This window comes from Erpetoichthys calabaricus, chromosome 5, assembly GCF_900747795.2.
Source record: "Erpetoichthys calabaricus chromosome 5, fErpCal1.3, whole genome shotgun sequence".
Classification (NCBI taxonomy): domain Eukaryota; kingdom Metazoa; phylum Chordata; class Cladistia; order Polypteriformes; family Polypteridae; genus Erpetoichthys; species Erpetoichthys calabaricus.
The window spans coordinates 213,089,421-213,106,613 of record NC_041398.2 but is presented as its reverse complement, the minus strand read 5'-3'; the positions used below and the strand labels follow the sequence as shown (position 1 = coordinate 213,106,613).

At 37.0% G+C, this 17,193-nt stretch overlaps 1 protein-coding gene across 2 annotated transcripts in view; it reads left to right on the top strand.

Moving 5' to 3' along the window:
* Positions 1 to 17,193, top strand: part of LOC114652878 (potassium/sodium hyperpolarization-activated cyclic nucleotide-gated channel 1) — a 360,830-nt gene that overhangs the window by 190,452 nt on the left and 153,185 nt on the right. For both annotated transcript variants that reach the window (XM_028803184.2, XM_051928272.1), the window contains exon 4: positions 9,410 to 9,628. In XM_028803184.2, coding sequence (XP_028659017.1) covers positions 9,410 to 9,628 — 219 coding nt within the window. The remainder of the gene's footprint in view (positions 1 to 9,409; positions 9,629 to 17,193) is intronic.

Here is a 17,193-nt window from a genome sequence, read left to right as displayed (position 1 = left end):
AACTGCATAATTTTATAAAGCATGAATTCATTATATTTTCTTTTGAAGTTTTAAAGTAGCAAGCAAATATGTTATTTTAATGGCCTGTACTTTGGCGCACCAATGTCTCTTTAGTAAGCTATTCTTGTCAAAATTGCTTCTATAACTGCCGCAGTAATAAAATAAGTGCATCCATCAAGGACCAGATTACTGGAAATAAAGTGAAGCTGTGGACACATAACTCCAAGGCTTAGTCAGGCAGATGTTCAGTGGCATTGTGCTAGTGAGAGGACATCAGGCAGGCAGTGTAGTGTAGTGGTTAAGGCTTTGGATATCAACCCCTGAGGTTGTGGGTTCAAAATCCTGCTACTGACACTGTGTGACTATGAGCTAGTAACTTGGCCTTCTTGGGCTACAATGGTAAACCAAAAGAAATGTAACCAATTGTATCATAAATGTTGTATATCACCTTGGATAAAGGTGTCAGCCAAATATGTAAACCTTAAAATTCTCCTTTCTTTGATGTGCATCATCAACAAGTTTTGATTTTTTTATTTCCACTCATGCTGTTCTTTTTTAATTATAAAATGAGTATTTTTAATCAAATGTGTATATACTCAACATGCAATGCTGTAGTCCAAAATTTGTGGACCCCCAACCCAATAAAAAGCATTATTTTTAACATGCTTGCATCTCTGCTGAAGTCATAAGCTAAATTTGTTTCAATTCCAAGGAGAACTATTTTACTTACTATGATGAAACTCTTTGACATCAATGTATATAAGGTGACTGGAACACAATTATGACTGATGATTCAGACTGTGATTGCAAGTCACCAACACCCATCCCTATTAGCTCTTGCAACATGTGTTAAGTCAGCTCAGCACAGAAATGAAAAGCTAACAAAAACAAAGAATTGTGCTTTAAAGAAAAGAAAATTCCATTCATGCATTTTCCGAGCATGTTCTCTGTAATTCAAGGTCATTCTGACACACTGCAGCTGAATTAAATAGAAGGCCTTACTCTTGAACATGGAACACTCATGCACATGTAATTTGTTCACTGACTCATCCAGCCATTTTCCAAATTTTTTTATTCTAATTCAGGGAGCCAGACCCTGGTCCTGGAGTCATTGGATGCAAGGCAGGAATCAGTCATGGATGCAATATAAAACATTGCAGAGAACACACTCATTCTATGCCAGTCTAAGCTTGTGAATTAAGTTTAAGATATATCTTTGGGATGTGTGAGGAAAACAATAATAACTGGAAAAATTCAACCAGGATATTCAGGTTTGAGGTGGCACTGCTAAACACTCTACCTCTATACCACCTGAGAAAAGAAAAAATTGAACCAAAAAACCCTCTATCCATACTTTATCAAACGTTCTTAATTCACTTAAGCGTTGTGAGTGGCCAAAACATATACCAGCAGTGTCAAGACAAGACTCAATCGCAGAAGGGATGCCGGTCTATTATACAGTAGGACAGTCTCACACCCACATCCCCATTCATTTAAACAGTGTCAGTTTAGAGTAACCTTTGTCATAAACTTGACAAGAAGACACAAAAAAGGCTTGGGATAGCCACCCATATATTGTTTTCCTGGCTGCAAAATTGGATGAATAATGATAGTACAGGTTAGAATCCAAAACAGAACTGATTTGAGAATGTCAAGATGGCAGTTTTAAAGGCAAATAGAGGAAGTGACGTCATCAATGGGACTGGAACCGGAAGTGGAGTCATCAAGGCCAGGAACGGAAGTGACATCATCAGGGCCAGGTGGAAATTCCCGTAACTAGTCTGCAGAGAAGTGAGATAAAGAGTCGGTGTACTCTGCCACCCTCTGGTCTTGCATGGAATTACTCTCATTCAGGCTCTTTAGCTGCCTCCCATGTGCATGTTTGTGACACCTTTTATTAAATTAAATCAATTTAAATCAAGCTTATTAATGTATTAGATGTATCAACTAACCAGATCATAAAAAAGTGAATGGTGTTGGCAGTGACTATGGTTTTAAAATTGAAATACTGATTACCTCACTTAGGGCCTAAGTACTGAAATGAGTGTTACTGCTTATACTGCAGTGGTGTTGATTGCTTTGTAAAGCACATTCCAAAGAAGTTCCATTTTTTTAGCTAACACTCCAGTCAACATGGAGCATTCCCTCTGAATCTTATCAGGGTTTAAGTTATTACTATTTCAAGTGCCATTGCACTAAAGTAATATCTATCCGTTTTGCCAAAGACATATTGTAAATGTTGCAACAATATTCATCCATTCTTTTACCAAACATTCAAATTCCATTAATCCAATATAATTTATTGTGGAACAGCTTAACTTCACACTAAAAGGTGACAGATTTATGGAGTTCATTCCAATGGCATTAAAGTGTATTTAGGAATAAACCCTAGATTGGCTTTTCAGCCCTTTCAAATGCATACAGCCCACACTCACTTACATAAAATAAATGATTTTGGAGTTGACAATCATTCTATGAGAGAATGGGAAGAATATATAAACTGCATCCAACCAGTGACCTGGCTTGCATTGGGACCACTGTTCCACTCTTCACAGTATAATATTCTGAAATCAGCTTAATCTATTTCAAGGTTGTTGGGGGCCAAAACCAAATTTATTCTTATCCTCAATCACAGAGTACTTCGGAAGTCACATTTCTGTCACTAGAGTTCATGTGTGGTGTTTTTTTCTGTGGGGTTTTACTTTGCCTAATATTTCTGAGGCTTACCAAAAATATAAATGTGATGACTGAGGATTCACATTTTTGCATATAAAATATTGTGTGCTGTATCCACAGGAGCAGATTAAAAATAATTAGTATTTAGCAAAGTGGGAATATTTAAGAAACCTGAGCATTAAGTATAAACATGGTTTGATGTTTTTATAGGTCTTGCGCTACTGCAAGGGGATATTACTATTATTTACAGGTATATCCTTTAACTAATTTGCTTTAAGGCATCCATTGGTTTAGAAGGTCCTTAAAATACTATTCAAGAGTCTAAGGGATCTACAGCATAATCAAATCACAATATAGTCAAAGAAAACTCACATTGGATGGGATGGGGATCAGCCCATCAGTATCAGCAAATAATGCACTATAATTAATAATCGGACTGATGCATTATTTGTTCTGTCCATTTTATAATTGTAGTAGTAGACACATAGTAAATTGCAGACAATAACTTCCAATATTGTCTGTTGTTTGGATGCTGTTGTGGTTGCAAGTCATCAATACATGTCTTTTACGTGTAGTGGTATAACAGCTCTATCTACAGTACCAAGCATGTTGTCACTGGCTTACTGTATTCTATGAAGTTGTTTAGTGAAAGAAAGATGTGAATAAAGTATTCTCTACATATAAAATGTCCATTTTTGAACAACGAGCTGACATCCCAGTTTGTCAACTTCTCAGTTCTTCAGCTACTGCAGCACACTAGAAACCGTAGGTTGTGTTTACTTGGTGGTTCAGAAAAGGAAGATGTTGAAAGAAGTGTGGATCCAGTAACAATTTAGACTAAATAGAGCATAATAGAGTTGCAATGAGGTTCGAATTAAAGTAATTTACAAATGGTTAATTTTTTTGATTAGGGTTACCAGTAGGGATACATGATATCGGCAAAAAATTATATCTTGGTATTTTCTGATAATTTGATGATAACAATAATCAGACAGTATTTTGCATCCTTTAAAAACATGTTTTTAAAAGTCTTATTGATGTTAATAGGATATTACTTGTAGCTTACTAATGAGATCAATGGAAACAACAGGTTTTATTTATTTACTTAAAACTGAAGTAAAATAACACAAGAACTTTAAAATCACCAGTTAAAATATTAGTGAGATCAAACAGGGCAAGTATGAGTAAACCATTTACAAAATGGCCTACAGGATTTACAAAAAAGACCAACAAAACTTTTATAATGAGAGAATGTTAAACAGGGCGTCACGGTGGCACAGTGGGTAGCGCTGCTGCCTCGCAGTTAGGGGAACTGGGTTCGCTTCCCGGGTCCTCCCTGTGTGGAGTTTGCATGTTCTCCCCGTGTCTGTGTGAGTTTCCTCAGGGAGCTCCGGTTTCCTCCCACAGTTCAAAGACATGCAGGTTAGGTGGATGATTCTAAATTGTCCCTAGTGTGTGCTGTGTGTGTGTGTGCCCTGTGGTGAGCTGGGATTGGCTCCAGCAGACCACCGTGATGTTAACATTATTCAAAGTTATTGTCTGTTTTTACCTACATTTTTATTACTCTTTAATTTAATATTGTTTTTTGTATCAGTATGCTGCTGCTGGAGTATGTGAATTTCCCCTTGGGATTAATAAAGTATCTATCTATCTATCTATCTATCTATCTATCTATCTATCTATCTATCTATCTATCTATCTATCTATCTATCTATCTATCTATCTATCTATCTATCTATCTGTAGTTAGGATATAGTGGGTTGGATAATGGATGGATGGATGGATGGAATTTTAAACAGACACTTACTCCTAATGTAAACAAGATGTGAATCCAAAGGGAATAAAATACTAATCATAACTCAACTATGCAGCATAAAGATTACAGTCTGCTCTGCTGTAAGGTGAATTGTGTTGCATACAAGCACAAAAATTTAACATACTGTACTAAAGTGCAAAACTCATTGTCAAATGATGTACAGGAAAAAAAATCTATAGCATTTGTAAACAAGTTCTGTCATATATTGCACAAAGATACAAAAATAAAAAACAAACCTGTAACATTTTCAAACAAATTACTAACTTCAAATTCTGTCCAGTATTGCACAAATATATCAGAAAAAATAAAACAGTTATAAAATTCTACTGAGGAAACTTCAAGTTGTGTGACAGAAACACCAGTCTGTCCACAGCATCAGACTACAGAGCAGCATGGTTATATGTTACAGTATTTCCTCTGGTGCTGAGAGCTCTCTCTAAAGGACTGCTTGTGGCAGGGATGCACAGGCACTCTTTGCGTGTTTCCCCAATTTGGGGAACTCTGCTTCATGTGTTTTCCACCACTTAAGTGAATTTACATCACTGTTCACCTCAGGTCTCATCAAGTAGCTCTTAATCTCTTTATCAATGGCAGTGTACAGAGACTCGCCTTCTCTGAATGCCTGTGTTTTTTTTTTTTTTAATAACTGCTAAAAGACTCTTATTTGCTTCCTCCCTTGTGTCATCACCTCCTCCAGCTTCTGCAGGCATAGTGGTGAGATAGAGCGCGACAAGGAGGCGTGGATCTGTGCAAGTGTTTTAAATAATGAAAGAAAAAAATGCACTTTAGAATCAAGGACACCCAACCAAAACAGCTTGCGAAGTAAAATGTTCCGGATGGGCATATGCTTCTTACAGAAATAAACATGAATTACATAATTTGTTGAAACAAATTAATAATTTGTCTGAAAGGACTTTTTTTTCTGCCTGACACCTGTGGGGCTCCATACTACATCAATTTCATTTAAATTGCATTTTATACAGAAACGACAGTATTTACCACACCAGCTCCGTATGCCGTGACTCATTCATTCTGATCTCACGTTACTTGCAGTGGTTACATTCAGTTACATTTGTCTTACAGGAAAAAAGGCAACTGATCATGACACAAAAATGAAGGTGATCAAGCAGTATGAGGAAGGAAAGAAAGCGAATGTGACCACATGTTATCACAATGTACCCAGTGTTTACCGCATGAACTGCACTCATGCACTCAGGCTTTGAATCTGGTTAACCTCCAAAGCTTCTGCGTTATAACTTACCAAGTGCTGGTTCATGTGAACCACCATGAAGCTGTAGTGAAACCACACTGAACTCCTTTATCTCTTAATATTTTTTATTAATAGGCTGCAATGTTAAAACGGAATACATAGGAGTGCTCAAACTCTGCCAGTACAATTCCTCCTATCACAGTTAACACAATGAACACTGGGAGGGGCTAACACAGATGACATAACATAATGCAGACAAAGAGGCGTGGTTTTGATTGTTTTTTGCAAATTGAGTGACAAACTCAATAATTTCAGCTGTCACATCATTAAAACAACAATTAAGATGTTATCGTAGATGATACATATCACACACTTCTAGTTACCAGACGTCCTGTATTTCCTGGGGCAATCATGAATTTCTTGCCCAATTTTGGACCAGCATTTTAAACATGACTCAACTCACACATTGTTTACAGATCAATGCACTAAAAATCACCTATCAATTCTATTTAAAACAGGAAATATCAGTCCAATCAAATTCTCTGTATTTGTGAAGCAAAACTTACCAACTGGGAGCTGCATAATTGTAATGTCAAATTGCATAGTTTTGGAGAAGGTCAGACATGCCTAAATGTGATCAGGATTAAACACTTGGTCTGTGATTCATACACATCACGCATTTGGGTCCTGCTGATCTCCTTGCTAGATGGAAAAGGCGTGACCTGCATGCAAATGATGAAAACTGCATGTTAATGTGCCATTATTTGAGTCAGATAAGCATTCCAAAACCCTAATATTAATTATTATGTAACCAGGAATATTATTTGAGTTAGATAACCATCTCATAAGCCTCATCTTAATCATAGTGTAATGAGGCATATTACATTTACAGTCACTGTAGCCTAATAACTGTCACTCCTAGGATGAGGAATGGGACATGACACCTGTGAATTATGGACAGAGTTAAATGTTTAACTCAACTCATGTTTAGCCATGCCCCATTCTGCATGCTGATGTGAGGGGTACTTGTAGTTTGGAGACCGCTTGCTTTAGCCATCAATAATCTGTCATCACTCAGCATATCAAATATCAAAAAACATAAAGACGTGGAAAGAGTAAGTGTGCCATTTTGGCCAGGACTTGAAACGGCACAAATTACGCAAGCGAAAGGCTATTCACATATCGTTCAGCGGCATAAATAAAATACGATTTCATTAGCTATGTAGGGCTTTCTTATTCAATTCAATTATCATACAGTATATGCACGCAGTGTCAAAGTGGTTGTAGGTAGCATTGTAACATAAAAATATGTGTCCTTTGGAGTTGTCATAGATAGATAGTTAGATAGATAGATAGATAGATAGATAGATAGATAGATAGATAGATAGATAGATAGATAGATAGATAGATAGATAGATAGATAGATAGATAGATAGATAGATAGATAGATAGATAGATAGATAGATAGATAGATAGATAGATAGATACTTTATTAATCCCAAGGGGAAATTCACATACTCCAGCAGCCGCATACTGATACAAAAACAATATTAAATTAAAGAGTAATAAAAATGCAGGTATAACAGACAATAACTTAGAATAATGTTAACGTTTACCCCCCGGGTGGAATTGAAGAGTCGCATAGTTTGGGGGAGGAACGATCTCCTCAGTCTGTCAATGGAGCAGGACAGTGACAGCAGTCTGTCGCTGAAGCTGCTCCTCTGTCTGGAGATGATACTGTTTAGTGGATGCATTGGATTCTCCATAATTGATAGGAGCCTGCTGAGCGCCCGTCGCTCTACCACGGATGTCAAACTGTCCAGCTCCATGCCTACAATAGAGCCTGCTTTCCTCACCAGTTTATCCAGGCGTGAGGCGTCCTTCTTCTTAATGCTGCCTCCCCAGCACACCACAGCATAGAAGAGGGCGCTCGCCACAACCGTCTGATAGAACATCTGCAGCATCTTATTGCAGATGTTGAAGGACGCCAGTCTTCTAAGGAAGTATAGCCGGCTCTGTCCTCTCTTGCACAGAGAATCAGTATTGGCAGTCCAGTCCAATTTATCATCCAGCTGCACTCCCAGGTATTTATAGGTCTGCACCCTCTGCACACAGTCACCTGTGATGATCACGGGGTCCAGGAGGGGTCTAGGCCTCCTAAAATCCACCACCAGTTCCTTGGTTTTGTTGGTGTTCAAATGTAGGTAGTTTGAGTCGCACCATTTAACAAAGTCCTTGATGAGGTTCCTATACTCCTCCTCCTGCCCACTTCTGATGCATGGTGATTCATATGTCATGAGCATCATAAATGTGTATGTATACAGCATTGTAAAGCCGCAATGCCCCAAGCCCCTGTTCCTAAATACCCCTCCCTCCACCTCCCTAGAGCGGTAGTCTCATATTCTTTCAGGGAGAATCTGTTTGCCCTATTGTTCATAGTATTGCTGTGCAACTTAACATCTGACATATTGACTTTCAACACTGAATTGTATGTTGTGAAACATGAGAAATGTTGAATCACCAGTGCATGCATGTGCACTGCTGTGGACGAGTTCTTGTTCACCATGAATATGCTGTATTTTAGTCTTCTAGTTTATATTAGCTCCCAGTTTATGATGAAAATGGCAAAACCTCTTGCAGGCTTATTGTTCAAAGTTGATGTTTTTTTTTTTGCATAGAACGCCTTTCTTCCAGTCTTCCAAATACAGTATGTGTTAGGGGCCAAATATTTAGTATTATAGACAGAGTAGCTATATTATTGGTAATGTTCACGGAACCATGATATGTAACCGTATGAGCACCACAGGGCTGCCAGTCTTAAAACTTACTGACTGTTCCTCTTATGCACATAGGTGATAAATGCAGCAAATTCTAATTTCTAAAAAATTCAAACATGTTGTTCTTCAGATCTTAAAGAAAAATCCCTGCTGTGTCAGCCCAGCAAAGAAGCATGTAGAGTCATGTCTGTAACCCACACAAGAGATGTATTTACACTGCAATATGCCTCGGCTAAGCTTTCTGTTTACTTATTATGGTTCTCAATTTCCTTTTTAAGCTCACGGTGATATGATTGTTCTAACTAGATTAGCAAACAGGAGGCTTTACTAAGCAGCTGGTGACAGACTAGGGTGCTCTAACCGAGGACAGAACCAAAGACTCTAAATCCAAAACAGTGCCTGAAGATGTCTGATTAGTATACTCAAGCATCCCTCTAATGCCGCACTTCTACTTGGGCAGTGCCATTATACAAGCCTCTGAAAAGAGGGCATGCTACTCTGTGTTTTGGAAGATTAGGCACAAACATTAACTGTGCATCCCTTACTGTACAACTTCACATTCATCTATAATTGAAATCCACAAAAAAGTTCTTAGTTATAGAAACTGTGCTGTTAAGGATTACTTTATCCATGTCATTTAACTGTTCTGTGTATGCATATGCATGTGTAGCAGATAATGTGGTGATATATTGTACCTGACAAAATCAAGGCTTTTAAAGTTTTGTGTAAGTTTGAAAGAGTGAAAGCTACTACACTATAAAAGAAATACTACAATTTACAGCCACCTAGCACTTGAAATAGACTTTGTGGTTTATTAAACTAAGATTCCAAGTATTTATTCTAAATGCACAATTATAATAAGGTAATAAGTTGAATATTGTGCTGTCCTGTTAACTTGTTACATTTGTTACCCCATTTTTCACCTTACAGAATGATTCTTGGGGGAAGCAGTATTCCTACGCTCTCTTCAAAGCAATGAGTCACATGCTGTGTATTGGGTATGGTGCCCGTGCTCCTGTCAGCATGTCAGACCTGTGGATTACTATGCTGAGCATGATTGTGGGAGCCACCTGCTATGCCATGTTCGTGGGTCACGCCACAGCTCTTATTCAATCGTTGGACTCTTCACGAAGGCAGTATCAGGAAAAGGTAACCATTATTAAGTTTCCCACATTTCATTCAGCAGTGTTATAATTTGGAATTTACTGTGTGGAGCAAAATTAAATTCAAAATTTTGAAAAAAACTTATCACTAAACATTATTCATATATGATTGACTGTGCATTGGAATCATAGGAATGATTGTACTATTGTGTTTTAATGATGCTGGGAGTGACGACAATAGGAATCTTTTACATGTCTACATTTGTTTTTTGCTTATACTTCTTTATTAACATATTTGACTGGACAATTCATATTAAATCTCAGTTAACAACACTTGTATAAACATAGACAGCTCTGTTACTTCATGTTGAACTGGCTGCAGAAGGCATTTGTTTTGTTTTGATGAAATCCTTCTTAATTAAAGATTTAATCTGTGGGTTACCATTGTTCTCCAAGATCTGGTGCTCCAGGGGAAGATAGGAGTCCAAAAGTTTCAGCAGTTTTAACTTCCTTAAGCTCTATGTGTTGGCTTCCCCTACAAACTACACTATTAATACACCAAAATAAACATGTTATTCGGTCTCATATGAAACTAGCACACAATATGATGCAGCAGAAGCCGATGAAAGGGAAAAAAACTAATTCTTTTAAAGATTACTGCAGGTTTTCTGAATTCTATGATAAAGTTGTTATACCATTAAATTTAATTGTAAATATTACTGTACATTTTGGCTAACTCTGTAATTGTTTAGAAAAGTCTATGCTTTTAATATATGCTAGTTTCCTATTGGTTAAAGCTTCATTCAGTTTCTTCATTTCAAGAATTTATGTAATATTCATATTTTCATAACTACATTAACTATAAAAAGTACTTACCCCCTTGGAAGTTGTCACATTTTATTGTTATAAAAAATTGAATCACGGTGGATTTAATTTGGCTTTTTTGACATTGATCAACAAAAAAGGACACTTTAATGTCAATATGTTCTAAATTAATTACAAATATGAAGCACAAAATAATTCATCACATAAGTATTCACTCTCTTTACTATGTCCCACCTAATTCATCAGTGGTGGTACCGATGGGTTTTAGAAGTGGCATAAATAGTAACATGATGATTTTATTATAAATGCATCCTATTTGAAATTTCTAATTTGTGGTGAGTCAGTGTGGTGGCCTAACATACTCAATGAAGACAAAAGAACATTTCCAGCAACTCTGAAAAGGGTTTGGAAAGAGTAGCAAAGAGAAAAATAACACACATGACATCTCAGCTAGAGTTTGTCAGAAGGCACAAAGATGGAAGAAGCTTCTGTGGTCTGATGAACCAACACTGAGCTTTTTGACCATTAGACTAAACTTCGTGTTTGGTGTAAGCCAAACACTGCACCTTATCAGTCGTGGCGGAAGCATCAAGCTGTGGGGATGGTTCTTTGCAGCAGTACCTGGAAGGTTTGTGCAGGCAGAGGATGAAAGAAATGCAGCAAAATACATGGAAATTGTTGAGGAAATCCTGATGTATTCTGCAAGAAATCTATTTCTTGGAAGAAGATTTGTTTTCCTGAAAGACACTGACATTAAGCATAAAACCGAAGCTACGCGTGAAAGGATTAAAAACAACATTAATGTCCTGGAGTGGAGTCAGAGTCTATATCTGAATCCAATGGAGAATTTGTGGCTGGACTTCAAAAAGGCTGTTCACTCACAATCCCAGTGTTCAAGTGTACAAATCTGATTATCATGGCAGGTTATCATGGCTGTCAATGGTACATCTACTAAATACTGACATGATGGAAGTAAATACAAATCCAATCAATTATTTTGTGTTATATTTGTAATTAATGTAGATTTATAGAATTCCATTTTCACTTTGACTGTGATTTAATGTTGCATAAGAATAAAATATGAAAACTTTCAAGGGAGTGATTGTGTTTTATAGGCACTGTATTTTTATTCTTAAATAGAACAGTTGTGTAGTGGGTAACTGTCAGTCTGGCTCCTGACTTAAGTTTGTATGAAGCAGGCATATTTTCCCAGGACGTTTAGAAATTTTTTCCAGGAACATCTTTTTTTCTGAAATGTCCCAAATCATATACATGTTAGATTACTTGCAGACTCTAATTTTTCTCTGTATGAATGATTGTGTGTGCATATGTGTGAGTGTCTTGCACTGGATTGGGGTCCATGACTTTGAATACCCATGTTTCTGCCAATACTAGTGACTCCAGCTGATAGACAAATGTCACACCAACAAAAGCAATGAATTCCACCCTGGTGGTGCAGCATTGAACCAACACTTGTTCTGTACACAAATATTTTACCTTGTAGGAGTCTTGAGGATCTGACAGTTCAGTAAACACATTTTGTAAGAATATGGAAATGGCCTATGGCCGAATACTCAGCGGTATCTCGTTGGAAGGGTTGCAAGAGTCCCAAGGCTGATGCTGCCTGACATGCAATCTATGGTACTGTGGAGAAAGAGATGTGTATTTACAGTCATTTATTTAACATGAGCTTTAGACTGCATGTTTCTTTTCTCCTCTCCTATTTGTAATTATTATTATGGGATATCAAGGTTAGGCTTATTAAGCTGAGGCTCAGAGGGTTGCTTCTGTACTATTTGTGGAAGATCATGGCCTCTTAGGCTCATCTTATTTTTATCTCTGCCACATGCACTGAAGTGATTTTATAGCTTTACATGACAAAATTAGCACCTCCAAATCCAACATCGTGGCCATCTTCCAGAAAAGAGTATCTTGCTCTATGCAACTCACTTGGGAGCAGCTATTGATAGTGGGAGACTTTTAGTATCTCAGATGTTCTTCAAAAGTGAAAAGAAGGGAAAATGTAATTAACTAACAGTACCAGATTATGGTAATGGAGAGGTAGCGAAGGAGAGATGTCACTTATATACATGAGCTTTGAGTAGCGGCTAGAAAAATTACATTAGAGGTACAAGTGACTGATGCCTCTTCATCGGGATACTGGCTTCATATTCTGTTTCAGGGAGAGGCACTTGATGGTCTAGGAGGATCTCATAGTATACCCATCATTCTTCTGAACTGAAGTGAAAAGATACCTCCTGCGTACCTGTCACTGGAGGAATATTAGGTAGATTGAGGGGTTCACTCAGAGCCTATTTGAGAGGTTGTTTCTTGAAGTGAGTCTGAGAGTCTTGAAAATGTTCTGTGATTAGCTGAAGTCTGTTGCAGGGGATATGGATGTCTGCACTATCTAGCAGATCGAAACTTAGGAAAGATGAATTCACTGTATACAATATTCTTAAAGAGTGTACTTATTGAAGTAACATGGTGTTGTAGTGGATAACGTTCCTGCCTAACTTCACCAGAAGAAATGGATTAATTCCATGCCCAGTCAATATCTTTGTAGAGTTCCCACATTCCTTTCTTATCTTTGTGTTTGTTTTTTTGTTTTTTTTTTGATCTCTTGAGTATTCCAGTCTTTCTCACACTTCAGTTAATTGCACAGGTTGACTTGTAGCACTAAGTTGTTATTGAAGTGTGGGTGGGTATGTGTGTGAGAGTGTGCTGACAAGGACTGTTGTAATGTCAAGAGTTAATTCTCACTGTGCACCTAACACTACTGGGACAGGCACCAATTCAGTGCAAGCCAAAATTTGAATAATCTTTTTCAGTGAATTTATGTATATGCTTGTTGGGTAAGTTATTTGGAAAAAAATATTTGCCTCATCTATTTCAAAGATACATACAATTTTTAGTATTGTTCATTTAGCCGTGTAAAATTAAATTAGCATAGTGAATTTAGAATCAGATGGATAAACATCTTTTATTTGTAATTAAATTTTGTGGAATGATGAAAAAAACTAAATTCACAACTGACAAACACCAGTAGACAGGTATATGAGGGGCAGACAATCTAGAAGATCTTTTGTCTACTTAAGGATATATCTACTTATTATTATGGAGTTCTTCATTATACTTAAAAAACTTTTACATTTATTATATGTGTCCTTTTAGGAAACAGAGGCAATTTCCTATAGTCTTCCTGTTACTGTTGATTGTACTATTTCAGGCTTTTCTTGCTGTTTAAACAGGCGGGTATTTGGCTGCATTAAGCTTAAGGTTTCAGCCTATAACTGTACTGAAACTTTCCTGACATCTGCTTTGTGTCACTTTCACTCTGGTTAAAACTTGAGTGTTTGTGACATCACTTGTGATACTATAACCATGGCAGGACTTTAATATCTTTGCTTACATGATAACACAAATGTTTAATGGCTTAGACATCAAGATGGAAGCTGTTGTATAACTGCATCAAGTTGGAACTTTTACTGTGCTTTGCTTCTGAGCGTGTCTACTATAGAAAACTATTTTGTGTTGTATAGAAAAATACAGTTTTAATATTTATTTGTTTAATTCATATCAATATTTCCATTTTTATTAACATATAAAGGAAATATACAAATGTTGAATATGTTCTAATAGACAAGTAAGATACTACAATAAAGAAAAAGAAGGCTGAATCTCCTAATTGCCATAATCGATTCTCTATGACCTGCTTCATCAAGCCAAATTTTAATTACATCAATTTGAAGTTGACAGCTGGATCCAAACCTGTTTTTATCAGCAGCAATCTATTACAACAAACAATAGAAAATAAACCTTATGCTTTAAGTATGAGGCAGATTTAGCCCATCATCGGGGCTCACAATTGTGTTTTTTATGCAATCATCAAATAGCTAAGAAAGACTGAACCAGATTCAAACTTTATATCACACCACTATTCCATAAAATGTAGAAAAAAGAATAATAATTTTATATGTAAACAAATTTAATTTTTAAACTAAATACTACTTTGGTAACCAACATAACATAACAGAACACATAACTAGTACTTGTACAGCAAATATATGAAATTATTGAAATCATGATGACTATGAATATAGCAATCCAAATATACAGAAAGGACCAAAAGTGACATCAGTCTTCCACACCTGCCATCTCCACTCTAAGGACTGAAAAGAAAGTCACACTAGTGACTGTGCAACTCTCTCTCTCTCTATTCCCAGTTTGTTTCCTCACACTAAGCCCTGAAAAACACCAAAAATAAAACTTACATCTTAACAGATTTTTATAAACTTTTGAATGTAAATATTTTATATGGAATTATATAAATATATTAAGCTAAGGCAAAGTGTACTTTATAAAACACTGCATAACATAATATAAGATCCTCAAACTCATTTAATCCAGTTCAGGGTTGCAAGGACTATAGTATGTATACATATGCATTTAGCACAGTGAAGGAGCCAGCTATGGACAGGGTGTCTTACAAACACATTCTCACAATGGCAAAACTGAAATTTTCAATTACCCTAATGTGAATGCTTTGGGAATACAGTAAGAAAGGATAAAAATGCACACAAATAGGGAGAATCTACAAATGCCACACAAACAAAACACAGGTGTACGATTCAAACCCAGTATGCTGGATCAGTGAGACAGAAGCCCTAAACTCCTTGGGGCATCCTTACTAAAAATAAATTACACAAATACAAAGGTGAAGAAGGAATGAGATTTTGCAAGACAATTCCCTCAAGTTGTTGTGAAAAAATCAAATAAAAAATAAATATGTAACTACCTATAGTAAACCACTTTAAGCTGTGCTGTTATATTATGTGACTATTCAGAGTCAAAAAACAAGTGCTACGTAGATTACAGCCTTACACAGCATTAAATCCTATTTGAAGGAATAAATTGAACAAGGAAATAAAGATAAGAATGCTGCATCTTGATAGTCTCCATGTGCCTTTTTGCAACAAATATATCAGTAGTACCATAGCGACATACAGAGATATTCAACGGGATTAATTTGGACAACTGAAATGACTTTAGTTAGAGAAGGGCAGCCCATACAACCATGCTAAAGTATATTACAATGTTTACATCAGGAAGTGTAATCAAATGGAAACCTGTGTTTTTAGTTCATAGCTTTTATGTATTTTTCTATTTTCTCTAACAAACACAAGAATGAGAGAGTGGCAGAGGATTCAGTCCACAGGAATGCCCTTTGGCTGATTATATACTAGAATAATCATCGAGGTCTACAGAGTTTTGTCAGCTTTTGGGTTGATAAAATAGAGCAAGGTTGTAGAGGTGTGAGTGGATCACTGTGATACTGGCTTGATAGTGCTGCACATCAGCACTTCATCAAGAATGTAAAATGTAGATATAACAGCAATACACTTTATTAATCAAGTATTATATGTGTACTCCACACATTTGAGACCATTTCATATTATTATTTTGATCTTTCAGACCTATGTAGATACATTGAAATAACATGTATACAATGACCAAGCTAGGAACCGAACCTTCACTCCTAAAGCTTTGGGGCAACAGTACTAACCACAGCAAAAAGAAATATGTTTTCTAATACAAATTACAATAATGTTTTATTTTCATATTATATATTTATCTCTTATATATATTTCTCCTGCGGTGGGCTGGCACCCTGCCCGGGATTGGTTCCTGCCTTGTGCCCTGTGTTGGCTGGGATTGGCTCCAGCAGACCCCCGTGACCCTGTGTTCGGATTCAGCGGGTTGGAAAATGGATGGATGGATATATATTTCTCTTCTGGTTCGTCCTGCTTTCACTTTAAAACGGTCCCAGCTGACACGGCATTTCTCGATTCCTATTCATCCTCTTCCATGTCATGCACTATACTGGCCTGCTGAGCGTAATACATCCAACAAGTACTCGAGGTGCTGCCACAATGGTAAAGTAGCGTTACCACATTTGCAGGAGCCACCTGTGTCTTTACAACAGCTTCTTACACAGCAAACATCAGAAGCTAAAAATTATCATGAACACATTCAAGAATACAACTCTTCTCTAGCGTTTGCTTCCATGGGTGCACAGATAACTCAACCTCCTGGCCACGGACCATACTGTTTTAAAATACACGGGCAAATTTATCACCAAATCTGTCCACTATATGCTAACACTTCTACCTCTCCAGGATATGGACAGTTGTATGTTTTTGACACAGCGCAAGCTACTGAAGTACGCTTACAAAATAAAGCAAACTCTGCATGCAGCGAAAATGTACGTCTCCAGCTAGATTCCATGTTCAGAACCACCAACCCCTTTGCTAAATCATACAAACACATGCATGAAATTGCTCAGTCCAATCCAACAGCATCTGTATGAATGGTTTTCAAGGAAAACCCTAGGCAGGATTTACGACGATACAATGCCCCGACATGTCACACCGATGTTGCAGCGATTTCGTCGGAGAAGATGGCGAAACGCCTGCCGAAAGGGACATTTGCATATATCCCATACCCTATGGTTTACCCACTTTTATTCCCTTACGGAGACATTGGCTGGCACAAAGATTTACAACATGTACCCGATAAAAGAACCACCAAACGAATAAGGCTTACTCAATGCCTATTTTACGCGTACAGATTAGCAATGAGGAATACATTTAGTATTTTGCACTCCAGCAGCAAACTATTCCAACAGTACGTCATAGATGCGTATGTTAAAACAGAGGGTGCACGTCTCAACTATCTCTGATTACATCAACAAGATCTGCGTGTGGAACTATCAGACACACTGCA